The sequence below is a fragment of the Equus quagga genome, chromosome 1 (assembly GCF_021613505.1).
Source record: "Equus quagga isolate Etosha38 chromosome 1, UCLA_HA_Equagga_1.0, whole genome shotgun sequence".
Lineage (NCBI taxonomy): Eukaryota > Metazoa > Chordata > Mammalia > Perissodactyla > Equidae > Equus > Equus quagga.
This window is the reverse complement of record NC_060267.1, coordinates 184995880-185012586: the sequence shown is the minus strand read 5'-3', so window position 1 is coordinate 185012586 and position 16707 is coordinate 184995880. Positions and strand designations below refer to the sequence as shown.

The 16707-nt window shown below is 40.5% G+C and overlaps 1 protein-coding gene across 1 annotated transcript in view; it reads left to right on the top strand.

Annotated features, from left to right (window-relative positions):
• The first annotated feature begins 312 nt into the window (after nucleotides 1-312).
• GPR149 (G protein-coupled receptor 149) overlaps nucleotides 313-16707 on the top strand; it is a 62029-nt gene continuing 45634 nt past the window's right edge. Inside the window, exons 1-3 of the mRNA XM_046642295.1 lie at nucleotides 313-1257; nucleotides 2095-2287; nucleotides 7891-8348. Of these exons, the coding sequence (XP_046498251.1) occupies nucleotides 313-1257; nucleotides 2095-2287; nucleotides 7891-8348 (1596 nt within the window). The remainder of the gene's footprint in view (nucleotides 1258-2094; nucleotides 2288-7890; nucleotides 8349-16707) is intronic.

Sequence of the window (16707 nt, the reverse complement as noted above, 5' to 3'; positions counted from 1 at the left end):
TTTTCAGTCTACCTGAGGAGCTTTTGCTTTCACGCCTGAAACTTGATGGTTTTGGGAGCGAGTTTCTGGTTTGTTTTTAATTGGAATGTTGAAAAGTTTCTTATTGATGCTTTAAATGGAAGCCAGTTTTAAAATATGGGTTGAGTCAGAGATAAAGGAGACATACCTGACCATTTTCTGCTGGATCGATGGGGGAGATCGCAGGGAAACTTGTAGGAGAAAATGAGATCTGATTTGCAACTAACAGCCACGCTTTATTTTGAGAGTATTTACAGACTCATTGAAAGGGAAATTAAATACTGACCCAGGACAATGTCTGTATTTTTCAGTAACTTATCAACTAATGACTCTAGCTTGCAGAAAGAAAATCGTAATTCGACGGATCCAGCAGGACCTCCGAATATCTATCTTTTTTGCCTGACAAGCCTGATGACTCTGGCAGCCCTGGCGGGCAGCATCTATTCGCTGGTGTCCCTGCTGAAAATGCAGAACAGAACTGTGGTGTCCACGCTTGTGGCTTCGTGGTCTGGGGATGACCTCATGAGCATCCTGTCGGTGACCATCTTCCTGTTCCTGCAGTGGCCAAAAGAGGCCCCTGACCACTTCCAGCCCCTGTGCACCACCTCTGCCTTACTGTATCTGTGCCAGGGGCTCTCCAGCAACTTGAAGGCGACTCTGCTGGTCTCCTACAACTTTCGCACGATGCGCGGGGCCGCGGGGAGCGGGCCGGCCCCGGGAGGAGCGGGCCGGGCGCTGGGCGCGGCGTTGGCCGTGTGGGCGGTCAGCCTGCTGCTGGCCTCGCCACCGCTGGGCGGCTGGGGCGCCTTCGTGCGCACGCCCTGGGGCTGCCTGGCCGACCGCTCCAGCTCCTACGTGCTGCTCCCCTTCGCCGTGTACTCCGCGGCCTTCGCGCTCCTGGCGGGCCTCTCGGTGCCGCTCACCCACCAGCTGCTGTGCTCGGAGGAGCCGCCCAGACTGCGCGCCAACTACCGGGCGATGCCCCGCGGCGCGTGCACGCCCGGGACTCCTCCGACCGCGGGCGGCGGGCTCGCCCGGTCCCCGGACGGCGCTGCGGGCCCGGCCCTGCGGGGCGCGGGAACTCGGCCCCCGACCTCGGCCGCTGCGCTCGGACCGAGGCCGGGCGGGGGGTCCCGGGGGGCTGTCCACGGCCCCCGCAGCCTCGCCGTGAGCGCGGCGCAGAGGCGCTTCTCTTTCGTCCTGGCGCTGGCGAAGGTCGTCCTGTGGCTGCCCATGATGGTAAAGGCGCGGTCGCCCGTGCGCGGGGTGTGTGCCGGGCGGTGCGCGTGGGCACCGGCGTCCCCGAGACACGCGCCGCTCGGTCCACCGCGCGATGCGTCTCCGGTTCAGCCACGCGCCGGGAGGAGGGCAGCTCGCGGGTCGGGCTGGCTGCCCACGGAGTCTTGGCTACTGAAGTTCCCGTTTCAAAACTGGGCAGGGGGCGGGGAGCGCTCTGGGCGGGAGACTTAGTTTCCCTGGATCCGTCCTGGCCAAAGGTGTTCTCTTCTCTCGTAGCAACATCTGGGAGTGTGCAGAAAAGGAGGCAGGGAGTAAAAGGGGCGTTTTTCCCCAACCTTCTGTCATCCCCTTCTCTCCGCTCCATCCCTGCCCGGTAGGGGCGCCACCCGTGCCCAGCGGGAGAGAGAGGAGAGGCGCCATCAGAAGTGGAGGGAGAAGGCGGGGGACAAAACAGGCTTTTGTTCAAGCCTGCAGGCGGGAGCCCCGTCGAGAGGTGGCAGGGCGGCGCCCTGCTGTGACAAGCGCCCGCGGAGGTGAGGGTCGGGGATGTGAGGTGCAGGTCGCGGAGACGCCCGCTCGTTTTCCCGGTAGCGTCCCTCGCGCTGTGGACTGTGCTTCCCTGGTGGAGACTTGACCTGGCGGCGGGCCCAGAGCGGGCTGGAGAGCGAAACCCCCAAACCCCTGTGCGGCCTGGAGCGGCGGGCCTGCCCCAGGGGATCCAGGGTCCACCGCCCAAACCAGGGCGGCGGCCCAGAAAGGAGCCTGCAGAAGGGGGAGAGGCTTGGCGAGGTGCAAAATGGGGTCCTGGGACAGCTCTGAAGTTCTCTGCCTTTGCAGGTCCACATGGTGGTCCAGCACGCCGTGGGGTCTCAGAGCCTTCCCTTCGAGACACTCAGCTTCCTCCTAACCCTGCTGGCCGCCACTGTGACCCCAGTGTTCGTCCTGTCCAAACGCTGGGCCCACCTGCCCTGTGGCTGCGTCATCGACTGCAAGCAGGGCGCCTGTGAGGTTGCGTCGGACGGGAGGAAAGGTCAGTGGTGCAGAGCGCTGGGGTCGGTGCAGAGCGCAGTCAGTCAGGTCAGAAAAGTGGTCCGTGGAGAGCCGGGTGAGCAGGGAGGACCAGGCCGAGGGCGAGTGAGAGGTAAGAAGAAACTGTGGAACAATTCTTAACACAGGGTTGACCTAAGTTTTAAAGGAGGCAGGTTTAGAGCCATGATTATTTTAGGTAAGAAAGGAAGAGACAATTCATTCAACACAGGCCCTTAGACGTGGTGTCCACCACAGCCCTGAGCCCAGAGTAGAAAATGAATCCCCTCCTAAGTCTAGTAAGAAAGAGATGAGCTCCTTGAGGAGCTGGAAACTCATGATGGCTCAGCCCATTGCTAGTAGTGGAACAGTAAAGACAGCATTCTCCTTACGGTGCCGCGATGTTCTTCCAGGGTTTTGGAAGTGGTTGCAGAGTGCCTGAAAACAGTTCCAAAACAAATGCCAAGTGTTTGTTTCTGCTTTTAGAAAACACACATATACACACAAAGCAACACCCCCACCCCAAAACACCTCAGTTTCAAGAAAGGACAAAGGTGGGTGAGTTTGTCAATGTACGTTTGTGTATGAATCTAGCTATGCTAGCTACTTAAAAAAAACAACAACAAATAACAAATGTGTTCTAAAGGCACACCTAGAAAGGAAGTGGGTCGGTTACAGAACCACTGGAGTGTGGCAGTTCCCACACAAACACAGGACGAGTTGAGGACTGACTTACACATTTTGACTCTGCCAGGAAGACAATGCATTAGCATACACTGAATTAACTGTGCCATTAATGGTCCTTTGCTCAGAATAAGCATGTATTTTGTTCTTTAACAGAGAAGAAAGGGTAAATAAAAACAGTTCGTCTCAGACTATTTTAGGGGTGTGAAAACTGGAGAATATTGAAGTATATTCTGCACTCAGTTCTATGACAGGGTTATTCTATAAACAGTTATTAGGTTACTCTATAACCATTGATTAGTCATGAACTAGTCATTTTCCATGCATTGATGACATTTAAAATTTAATATGTCTAGGTATTTTTCAAATGACCAGAGTGTTTTTTTTTTTTAGTGTTAAGTATGCCATAAAGTCTTATTGTAATAGATGCCAAATTCATCTATGTTTTTAAAATAAAATAACCAAGGAACTTATAATAATTATTTGCTTTTGGAGATTAATATCCAGAGCAGCAATGACACAGAAAATTAGTAATAAATTTTGCAGGGACACATAAAAGAACATATAACGTATAAAAATAATTGACCAGCCTGAAAATTCTAGTGTTCTATCAAGCATTAACACTTTGCTACTAAATTAGTGAATTAGCCTTTTCTTATGGTATTTAAGACTGTGAGAGGACAAGAAAAGTCTAGTGCCACCGAAAATGGAAAGTCTGTGTGAAGTGCTTCAGGGCAGTCATTTTAAGGAGCGGACACCCCTATCAGAAGTGAAAGCAACACAATGCAACAGATCCATCACTGCAGACGGTCTGGGAAGGATTCTGTCTTCTCCTGCACAAGACCGAAGGGCCTGCAGCAGGCCAGCAGAGTCAACCATCACGTTTACATCTCATGTTTGAAATTAAAACCATGCCTTTCGAGATCAAAATGACATTTTTCTTCTAAAATTACCATTGCTTTTATTTGTATTTATTCTAAAATTTCAGGAAAGGCATTGAAATATGTGGCTTACAGAAGAAGTCATGGCTTCAAAAGTGAGACATTGTGAGAAACATTAGTTTAAGATGCTTATGGTTCCAATGGCTCCATCGTTTTTATGATCGCAGGTTCTGCCATAGGAAATTCTGAGAATACATGTGGTGTGTTTTCACTGTCTGAAGACCCACTGTAAAGTTTCCATTGCTGGGATGACACAACAGGATTTTTTTTTGAGGAAGATTAGCCCTGAGCTAACATCTGCTGCCAATCCTCCTCTTTTTGCTGAGGAAGACTGGCCCTGAGCTAACATCCATGCTCATCTTCCTCTACTTTATATGTGGGACGCCTGCCACATCAGGGCTTGACAAGCGGTGCCATGTCCACACCCGGGATCTGAACCAGCGAATTCTGGGCCACCAAACCAGAACATGCGAACTTAACCACTGCACCACTGGGCCGGCTCCAAAAATAGAATTTTGAAGCCCTAAGATGGCTCATCCTCAGGTGGGCAGGTGCTTCATCAATTATAGGACTTTGATTCTTTGGGACTATGGCTCCAGTTTCACATTTAAGCTTTTTCTCCATAATAAACTAAGAGCCCTCCCTTTACATTCTTTTCTTTTTTTTTAAAGATTGGCACCTGAGCTAACAACTGTTGCCAATCTTCTTTTTTTTTCCCCCTGCTTTTTTCTCCCCAAATCCCCCCAGTACATATATTTGTACATATGTATTGTATATTTTATTTGTGGGTCCTTCTAGTTGTGGCATGTGGGATGCCGCCTCAACATGGCCTAGTGAGCGGTGCCATGTCCGCACGCAGGATCCGAACCCTCGGCCGCTGAAGCGGAATGTGTGAACTTAACCACTCGGCCACAGGGCCGGCCCCTAACCCTTTACATTCTTTATCAGGGAACTCCAGAAGCAAGGAAGGGAAACTGTTTTCTCCTAACTCATATTTACCATGAACTCATTTTGCAGATGTAAATATAATTTTACATCTCAGCTTCACTGAATGGAAACTGAGAGTCATGCAACCAGAAAACGGATGTCAGTAATGGAAAATAATTTGCAGAAATAATAATTCTCTCCTGTTTCTAACAATAATCTATATTACTATCATCTCAAAACAAAAGTGTTAAAAAAAAAAGGATGATTTTTAACACAGAGGTCCCAGGTGGCAGACACACGGGTTGGATATGGCTTTCAGACTCATTTTGTTTGCATGACATGACTTTTACTCAGTTTTTCATCTTTCATTTTTTGACAAAATGAGAATATCTGGTGACATTACTCTGAAGAATTATTTATTTTTATAAGCTGATATAATTAGCTATGTCTAAAATCCTAATTAGCAAGATGTGATTAAAAGCAAAACTAGAGCTAATTCAGGCTTTATCCAGGGTTTTGCTTTCCAGAACAAATATAAAATTATATTTTTCCTAAGTGTAGTATAGACCTCAAAAGATCCTGACTACATTCTGATGGTCCTGAAGGTTCTTGTAAGCTATTAGTCAAACATTGTCAACTCTGTTGTCTTGTTATAACGTGTTGTCTCCATTAGTTACCTCAGTCAGAATTTACCTTTCGTGTTAAGGAGTCACTAACAAGAAATGTTTTTCTTGGTTACACTTCATAGTTAATGAACTTCCCATAAGTTAAAGACAGCAAATCCAGGACATTCTGCCTCCATTACCCTGTTTCTCTCATGGGTCTGATTATAGTAAAGCAATTTCACACAGAGGTTAATAACTCCAATTCTGAAATCAGTGAGCTTTACATTCAAATATCTTTACCAGGTAAGTGACCTTAGATAGGTTTTCTCTATCAGCCTCAGTTTTTTCAATTGTAAAATGGCACCAATAAGCTTTTTCCTGTGTGGGGTTTTTGCTGTGTCACGTGGCCTGACCTATGTGCATCACTTGGTCCTGGGACATGCTATCTCCCCTCGGTATCCATCACACTCGCACTTTCCTCCCATTGCCTGAGACTGCCTCGTGCACCTCATGACATGCACGCAGATTCCCCATTGACAAAACCTGCATACTCCTTCAAAAACGTTACTCATTTTTGCTTTACGTGGTTCATAGTTATAATATGCAGCTAATAAAATATATAGCCACAGACTCAATTTTATCACGTTGTGTGATAAAATTGTATTTTTATGACAGTTTTTCTTTGCTTAATGTCCCTGAGTTGACAATTTGTCACTTTATATCATTTTTAGAGAAAAGGGAAACCTATCAATAATTTAAACATCCTTTTAGTTCTATCAGCTTTCACACTTTTAAAGTTAAAAATCTCAGTTTAATTTTACTGGACTATATTACTAGAAAAGGTACATAGAACTATAAATGAGACAGTATATAAAGTATTAACATATGTTTCTACTTTTCCATTTTCTTTGAATTCCAATTTCTTTGAAGAAATTCTTGTTTGTGTTCTGGCTCAAACAAGGAATGTTTTGGCTAAAGTAATATATGATATCTATAAACTCTATTTTTCAGACAGCAGAATTGGCTTTTAAATCTTCAGTTCTGGGAAAATTTCAGAATCGAATCAGCATGTGAATGACACTAGGATGTATTATAAAATAAATCAAATTTTACCTGTTGTTCCCATAGAAATTTTATAACTTTTCATAAATTTTTTCACTAAGGAAATGTCTGCTATAAAATACAGAGTTATCCAAGTAGAAAAATTTTTTGAAATGATCTATGTTTTGAAAGATGAAAACCAAAACATTAAATTGCATTTTGTCTACTGTCTTGATATAGCTTCATTCTCAATATATAAAAATTATCTAGTACTTAATGACATTCACACAAAAGTTGTAGGACTTTCTGCCACATTTTCACTTATTATTCTACTAAGACTTTGTACCATTTCCACCAATTAGTAGCACTATATTTAGGATACCATCATATTTCACATAATTTAAAACATAAAAATTTTTATGCATCCCTGCTAAACTCATCTTGTAATTATTCACGTTGATAGACATGTTGTAAAGTGCTTCCGTTCACAGAAATATAAATCTATTCACTCTTTTTAACAATTCATTCCAAATTTATTTGTATCAGAAATGTACATGTTATTTTAAAAAGTTTAAAAACTAGATTACAGCATTGTCTAATTTTTAACATATGCATTTATAAACATATAAATGTCAGGAATGGTATACATAAAAATATTTAAAGCAGTTATATCTGTTGGTAGTATTGTCAGCTGAATAACTCATATAATATTAAGAGCTACTTAATTAATTTCTAGCAAAACAAAATTTATAAATAATATATATTTTTTTAAAGATTGGCACCTGAGATAACATTTGTTGCCAATCTTTTTTCTTCTTCTTCTTCTTCCCCACAAAGCCCTCCATACATAGTTGTGTATTCTAGTTGTGGCTCCTTCTGGTTGTGCTACATGGGACGCCGCCTCACCATGGCTTGATGAGTGGTGCCATGTTGGCGCCCGGGATCCGAACCAGCGAAACCCCGGGTCACCAAAGTGGAGCTCACGAAATTAACCACCTGGCCACGGGGCCAACCTCTATAAATAATATATTTTATCCCCAAATAAAGAAGTGTACAGATAATTGGTAGACTAAAACTGCTAAAACTAAAACTGAATGTATATGAGAGCTTTCTAATTTATGGTTACACTTTTGTTACATAAAACCGCTTTAAAGTCTGCAGGGCCCTTGGGATTTATGTATTTCAAGCCCTTCATTGTGCAAGTGAAAAAATTAGGCCCAGAGTGATAAGATGACTTGAATTTGTGAGGCATAATTGCTTTTCGTGATTGTCAAGAAGTAAAGGAAGATAGCTTTAACTTCATAGTAATCAAGTTGAATACACTTTCCTATTTTTATTCACTATGTATATCCAACTACTGTTTATATCTACCTTCCTAACCAAGGAAATTTGGTTTTGTTTTTACTTAGCCAAGAGGAGAGGCTTTGAATTCAATCTATCTTTCCAACGAAGTTATGGAATTTATAAAATAGCATATGAAGATTACTATGACGATGCTGAAAATTCTACATCATATCACAGTCTCATGAACTACGAGTGCAAAACTGCAAAAGACTCTCAGAGAGACTCTTGTGATATCTTCAACGCCATAAAAGTGGAAATCAGCACTACACCCTGTCTGGACAGCTCCACCCTGAAAGGCATCAACAAATGCACGAATACTGATATTACAGAGGCTGAACAGGATTCCCACAGTCAAAGGGGCGTTGATCTACTGGTTTCCGAAAAAACAGGAGGTGACATTAACTATGAAGAAACCACCTTTTTGGAAGGGCCAGAAAGAAGACTTTCTCATGAGGAGAGTCAGAAACCAGACCTCTCAGACTGGGAATGGTGTAGGAGTAAATCAGAAAGAACCCCTCGTCAGGTACAGTAAAGGTTGTTTTTCATGTCAAATTAAAAGTGAGACCACATATGATAGGCATAAAAAAATTATCAGTTGCTTATTTCATCCTATCAGGTCTGAGCTGAATTTCACTTGCCTCGATTAATTTCCATACTACCAGATTTTATTTCAAGGTGTCTTTTGAAGGATTTTTAAATTTTTTTAATTACTTACACATTTTCATTCAAAATCTATACGTTTGGGGATTGGCAGAGCTAAATAGGTTCTTCGAGAAGCGCAGAGCATTCTATTTCATCCTCAAGTAATCTGTCTAAATTCAGACTAGACTCTCAGAACTTGTTTCAAATTAGTTAACTTGTAGGTTCTATTCTTCTCTCTCTCACCCAAAAAGTATTCCACAGTCTCCAAGAGAGGTTTTCTGTTTTTACGTAAAGGCAAATATTTATACGGCTGGGAGTGAGCAGGGGAGGCCGGCTACACCTATACCAGACAGCTTGCCTCTTGGTCCCATTAGAAGTAAAGCCTCTAGTACTCAGCAGGGAAAAAAGATCTATTCCAGATACCCCCAAGGGGGCCGTGCAAGCCCTGCTGAATGTTCCATCCCTTTAAGGATGGAAGAATGGTTTTACAATGTTTTCTAAAATTGGAAGAATTTGAGTGTTAATCTCACCCCATTCTCTCTTGGATTCCAGCCTGCCTGGAATGATGGCGGATGCTTCTTATTTTATTGAAATTGTGGTGTGATATCAATAGGAGATTGCTCTCTCAGAGTCTCAGGTCTGGTAATTAAAGGCGCCCTTGCTTGCTTTCCCCACTATTGGTTTACTAGGAAGAGGAGCCTTTTTCTACACAATTTAGTGGAAATCAAAGTCCACTTGCACCTAGTCTCTGGAAACAAAAACGTAATTTCAGAAATATCTGCTAGGAATAATGCATTCGTTGATCAAAAGTATGAACATGTAACACCAACTACAAATATGAGCAGTGTAATCTGAAATTTCCTTTATTCTCATTGATTAATTAAAATGACTAGTCTTACTCTGATATCACTGTTTAAAAGGTAAGTTGAATAGGGGCCTCATGAGCCTCATGGCTCATTAGGCCGTGTTGAGGTGGCGTCCCACATGCCACAACTAGAAGGACCCACGACTGAAATATACAACTATGTACTTGGGGGATTTGGGGAGAAAAAGCAGCTAAAAAAAAAAGGATGGGCAATGGTTTGTTAGCTCAGGGGCCAATCTTTAAAAAAAAAAAAGCAAGTCAGATAATAAAAGAAAATATACAAAAATATTATTAAAATAATTATTCATGTTATTTAATGATTAGGATCTTGGAAAAAAATCACCAAATATTTACCATAAATTGAAAACTACAGTGAAAAGTATTTTCTTGACAGGACATAATGCTCAGTATTTCTAGAGCAAAATGGTACCCCAGCTAAGAGGATAATCCCTACAATTTCAAATGTGTGCACATGTGTGTGCGTGTGTGTGTGTACACGTCCCAATAACGTGCTACGCCCCGACCCCATCCATGCTTACCCCTGAGGGCGTATAGCCATCTTGAATCTTGCTCCTGCTTTTAGTTTTGTTGTGTTATCACAAATGAACATAGTTCTAACAGAGTACGTTGTTTAGTTTTGCTTCTTCCGAGCTTTCTAAAGATGGTGTCATACTGCACCAATTGCTTATCATACTGTGTCTGCTCTTTTTGTACTCAACATTATTTTAAATGACTCCATTTTCTTATGCTTTTTGTGAAAACTTTGGGAATTATCATCTAAAAATATCACAACTTACAGCCCTCATTTAGAGGTTTTGGTTCTAGTTTGGAGAATGTAAGCAATTACCAACACTGAGAAACTTGTCAAAGGGTCAGACAGTGTTTCCATGTAAGTACATTGTCCTACAAGGATGAAGAATCACGACTTACCCGCAAACCTCTGTAAATCATAAAATAAAATGATTTAGGGGCCGGTCTGGTAGCACAGTGGTTAAGTTCGCCCGCTCCACTTCAGCAGCCCGGGGTTCGTGAGTTCGGATCCCGGGCATGGACCTACACACCACTTATCGAGCCATGCTGTGACAGGTGTCCCACATATAAAGTAGAGGAAGGTGGGCATGGATGTCAGCTCAGGGCCAGTCTTCCTCAGCAAAACAACAATAGTAAATCCTTAAACCACAGGCTGATGTTATTGGTATGACCTTCCCTTGGCAAAACTGCCTATGGCCTTTAAGGTTAACATAACCAAAACACACTAGGGTTGAAAAGCTTATGAGAATGCTCCCTATGACCCGAGACGGGTTTCTGCTCTCCCCTGTTCTCCACCAGCAGGCATTTCAGGGCAGGAGGTGGTAACTTGAAGCACTGCCATTTCCTCCTTTTCTTCCAGGCGCCCTCTGTGCTCTGCAGGCAGCGTTAACTCGTGCGTCTTGCAGTGATACATTCAACTGCGGTGGACGCGGCAGTGACTCTGAAAACACTCTCTCTTTTGATTTTCTACAGTTGTACTTTCAAATATTTAGGCTCAATCTATCAGCTCCTATCTAATGGTGCTAATTGAATGTGTATGTTCTTTGTTTTTAGGCTTTTAAAAACAGGTTTGATTTAAAATATATTTAGTGAGTCCCATTTTATTTTTACAATACATGTTGCTTCATTTTTTATTAGCATTTATGTTAGCGAACAAATTCTCAGTGTGTCTTGTTGGCAATCCTGGTGGGAGTGAGTGTCAGATGGTTACAGCGAAAGGAAGATTCTGGTAGGATGGCTTCAGTGAGTTTAAATGTGATCCAGTGAAACTGATGAGAGTTGAGAGTGTAAGACTGAAATTCAGTGTTAAACTTAGCCACACAATCGCTTCTTTTTGGACCCCTATTAGCTAGAATCCTAAGCTGTTCACTGTTAAGATGTTCAGAGAAAAATAGTCATAAATGTCAGGGTTCTTCAGTTACAAAGTTTCAAAGTGGTAGCCATAGTATGATTGTTCCTCAAATGAAGTAATAATTCTCCAGAATCCAAAAGTGTTGTCATCTGTGAATAAAGAAATTAGACTTATACAGTAATTTAGTGGCTTGTGGCTAATCACTCTAATTTCCTCTTTTAATATTTAAACTCACCAAATTACCCATGGATTCCATTTTCTTTTCCTTTCATGTGTTATTGGAGAGCTCTAGAAACTCATGTATTCGTTTTTGCAAATCAGAAACAAAGATATGCTGTTAACTATGCCACTTAATCCCATTTATAATCCTATCATCAAAGCATCTGAAAGGTTCAAGGTTCTTCATTATGCCACTAGAATATGGAAAAACAGATTCTAAAATGATCCTTCTCAAGTGAGAGACAAACGGGGTAAGGGATTGCATTTGAATTAGTACATAACCCATTCAGCATAAGGACGAAAAACCAACAAGAACTAACTTTAAAGTCACCTGAGAACCAAAGAAATTTTATTTCCATTTGAAGGAAAATGTTTTCACTATCTAAAAACAGTTCTACAAATCAAAGTTGTGCTGTCGGCTCACAGAGTTCAGTGGCAACATTGGTTTCTATACTCTTTTTTGATGTTATTACTTCTTTAAATAATTTTCATAGGAAAGTGTGGAAACCCAAAGTCCAACTAGACTATTTTGGATCCTTTGGATCAGAGCTTCTCAAAGTTTAGTGTGCAAATAAGGCAAATGGGGATCTTGTTAAAATGTAGATTGTGACTGAGTAAATCTGAAGTGAGGTCCAAGCTTTTGCATTTCTAACAAACCCCCAGGTGGCCCCAGTGCAACATCAGGTTCCTCCCAGACCTGCAGGATCAGAATCTCCCCCGGCTCAGATGCCCATTAAAATTCCAGAAACCCAGCTGTAGCCTCTGGTCACCAGGAGATGGATACTAGGTTAAAGAACAGGGCAAAATTAATCCTTTTCACTTAAGATATGCCCCATGAGGTGAAATAAGACTAGAAGAAAATACCCCGACACACATATCTATTTCCTCTCCCTAAACAACATACATGTTCTCTTTTCATTTAAAAAAATAAAATGTTAAAAAAATAAATTAGGGTAAGATGTTAGTGTTTCCCATGAGACTCTTAACTTAATAATTGCAAATGCTTAATCTTGTTCTCTGAGTAATTTTTGACATTTTTAACTGAAGTGACCATAGGAGAAAATTCACTTACCAGCTCCTATTTGTAGCCTCAAGGCAGTCATCCTAAAAAATGACTATCTGGAGTATAGATATTTTATGTTTGGCTACATCCATTTGTTTGGAGTGGTTACTCACTATTCAGAGACCTGAAAAATTGTTACACTGCTTTTTTTTAAAAAAACTTTTTGAGCCTTCATTGTTTTATGATTATAAAGTAATATAATTATTGTAGAAAATTTAAAAATTGTTGATAAGCAAAGAAAAAACACCCACTTCCGACCATTCCAAGTTAACTACTGTTTATATTTTATCATGTAAAATGTTAGACTCTTTCCCATGCTCGTATTTTTACTTTTGCCACAATTGGGACCCTGCTGCAGTTACTGCTGTGTAATCTACCCTCCTTAAGAGTGTAATTTTCACCTGAGTTCACTTGTTTGAGTCTTTTTTTGTGATTATCTGGTATAGTTTAGAATGGCTTTTTGGAATGTGGCTGAAAACTATCCATGAGTGTGAATTTTTTCTCCAGAATTCAAAGTCTTGGAAGTTGAAGCGAAGGGAGTTGCATCGTAAACTAATTCACATATTTCATAACATACCTTGTGATCCTCACAGCATGCCCCATTTGCTGAAATTAAGTACAATGGAGCTAACTGTTCAATTTCTTTCTACAAAGTCAAGGGGATAAACATTGGATCAAAGTTTGTGGCGAATCCTATAATTCACCTTTTAAGCTAAGAGTTCTGTCAACATTCTCTAAAAAGCTCATGGTTTAAAGAGACTTTAAAGCTATGAATCGGACCACCCCTTTATGGCTTGAATCTCTTTACAACCTCCCACTGAGTGATTCTTCCTTACTTGAACTCAAGTGGCTGAAAGCCCACTCTATTTTTTAAACTTTTTATTGTGAACTAATTTTGGATTTACCAAACAGTTTCAAAAATAGTACAGAGAGTTCTAATATATCCTTCATCCAACTTCCACTAATATAGCATGTCACATCACAATAATGTAATTGTCAGGAAATTAATTTCTAGACCTTATTTCAGTTTTGCCTGTTGTCCTGCTGATGTCCTCTTTCTGGTCCAAAATCTAATTCCCGGGCCCATATTGCATTTGTGGTCATGTCTCCTCCAATTTGTAGCAGTTCCTCAGCCTTTCTTTGTCTTACATGACTTTGAGACTTTTGAATACTATCGACCATTTTGTTTTGTTTTGTTTTGTTTTGTTTTGTTGCTGGAATATCCTTCAATTTGTAATTGGCTTATGTTTTCTGTTGATTAAATTGAAGTTATGGATTTTGGACAAGAATACCACAGAAGTGATGTTTGTCCTTCCCAGAGCATCATGTCAAGAGTACATGATGTCGATATGTCTTAGGATGGTGATGAAACTTTGGTCACTTCGTAAGGGTAATGTCTGCCAGATTTCTCCATGTAAAGTTACTATTTTCCCCTTCGTAACTTATAAGTACCTTGTGGAGAGACTTTCTGAGACTATACAAATATTCTGTTTCATATCATACTTTTGCCCACTAATTTTAGCATTCATTGATGAATCTTGCCTGCAACACTTATGTGAAGGTGATTTTCTATTTCTGCCATTCCTTCTATATTTATTATTGGAATTCTCCTGTAAGAAAAAGCTATCTCTTCTCCTCCATTTGCTTGTTTATTTTTATTAGCCTAGCTTCATAGATATTTATTTTTATCTATACGTTGTAAGCCATACTATTATTATTTCCTTTGTTACTCCAGTTGTCCTAGATTTGGCCACTGGGAGCTCCACAGGTTGATGCCTGTATCTATTCAACATGCTATCCTCATCTTTTTAAATACTTCCTTACTTTCTAGCAGCACAAGATATTCTAGCTTCATCTTGTATTTTCCCTGACCCATCCCTGGAATCAACCGTTTTTAAAAAGAGTTCTGGTTCCTTGTATTGGAGAATGGTCTTTAGAAGCCAACATCAGCGTGCTGGGTGTGCTCATTGCCACTGGGGTGTTGTTGGTTCTAGACCTTGTCATTGGATACATCTAAGAAATACACACATGTGTGCACATGGGCACATCTCCATTTTTATAGCAATTTCTCTGCATAAATATTTTAAAGCCACGAGTTTATCTGATACCTCCAAGTCCAATCAAATTCCACAGAGTTCATTCATATTTTTCCCTTTTCTTACTCGTTATTTCTTTTTCTAACAGTGAGAAAACTGGCTTTCATCCTCCACAAATATATTTACTTATTTGCTCAATCCTGGCACACACATAAAGTCATTTTAGAATTGCTAACCCACACCCCTGTGGGGAAAAAATATTAACTAGAGTATAATAATTGTCTTCACTTTATCTTTATCTTTAGTTTTATCTTTAATCTTACCATTTAGGGTCAAAATACAGTCTTCCATATTTACTTCAGCTAGTTCTTCTCATTTCCATTCCGTTCATTTTGTATTCCATTCTGAGCTCCCCCTACGTTCTTTTTGACTTTGATAATTTATGGTTAAGTGAAACATCCCCATGTTTCCAAGATCAGGACTACATTTCCCATTCTCCCCACCCTGTTTCCTCCTGTCCCCGTAAGTAACCAATCGCACAGTTTTTGGTTTAACCGTCCTATATTTCTTTTTGCACAAATGAGCAGATACACGCATGTATTCCTATATCTCCTTCTTCCTTACATATACTCTTCTGCACTTTGCTTTTTTCACTAAACAGGATATCCTGGAAGTCACTCCATATCAGTTCATAGAGATCTTCCTCATTCTTTTTTATGGCTGCATAATAATCCATACTGTGGCTACACCATAGTTAATTCAATCACTCTCTTATGTGGGCTGTAGGTGTTTTCTAATGTTTTCCAATTAAAAACAATATTGCAGTGAATAACCTTATGCATATGTATTTTCATATTGTTGGAGGTGTATCTTCAAGAGAAATTCCTACAATTAGGATTTCTGAGTCAGAAGGTAGTGTAGTTTTGTTAGGAATTGCCAAATTCCCCTCCAGAAGGGTCATATCAGTTTGGACTCCCACCAGCAATGTGTAACAGAGGGTCCTTTTCCTTACCATCTCATAATGGAATATGTTATCATGCTTTTTAAACTTTGCCAGTCTGATGGGAGAGAAATGATATCTCAGTGTTGTTTTAAATTACATTTACGTAATTATAAGTGAGTTTGAATAGCTTCCATATGTTTAAGTGCCTTTTTTATTTTTTGTAAATTGTTCCTATCTTTTCCCCATTTTTCTATTGGGTTTTTGTCCCTTTGTCCTTCCATTTTTAAGAGTTCTTTATATATTAGGGATATTAGTCTGTTGTCTGTGATGCATATTGCAAATATTTTTTCCTACTTTGTCAGTTGTCTTTTGTTTAGGGTGTCTTTTAGCATGCAAAATTTTTAAATTTGTTTATAGTGAAAATGACCAATCTTTTATTTAACTGCCTCTGCATTTTGAGTCATGGAAAGCCAATTTAAATGGATTTCACCCGTGTTGTCTTCTAGTATTTGTATGGTTTCAATTTTTACATTTAGATCCCAGATCCGTTTGGAATTTATTTTGTATTTGGTGCAAGATATGAATGTAGTTTTCACTTTTTTGCAAATGGTTACCCGTTATTTATTAGAAAGCATCATTCATCTAAAAGTCAATCATCACCCACTGTTTGAGATACTGTGTGTATCTTCTGTACCTCTATACATTCACCTGGGCTTTCTCTTCTGCTCACTACTTGTCTGTCCATGCGCTGGTGTCTCATTGTTTTAATTAGGAAGCTATTATACTGAGTTTTAATGTCTATTTTTTTTTCTTTTTCAGTATTTTTCTTGCTATTCTTACATATTTGCTTTTTTATATCAAACTTACTTCCAACTTATCTAACTCCATAGAAGAGCTCCATCAGGATTGTGTTAAATTTATAAATTAGTTCAGAGAGAACTGACATCTTTATGATGTTGAGTTGCCTTATCCAAGAACAGAGGATATCTTTCCATTTGTTCTAGTTTACTCTTGTATATTCCTCCTGAAATATTTTAAAGGCTTTTTCTATAAATTTTATGCATTTTTGTTCAGTTTATTCTTAAATATTCATTCTTCTTTGTTTTCACTGCAAATGAGGTTTTCTCTACCATCATCTCCTCTAATTGGTTGGTTGTGTATATTAAGGATATTGATTTCTGCCTGTTAATATCATACCTACTACACTACTGAATTATTTTATTTTTTCAATA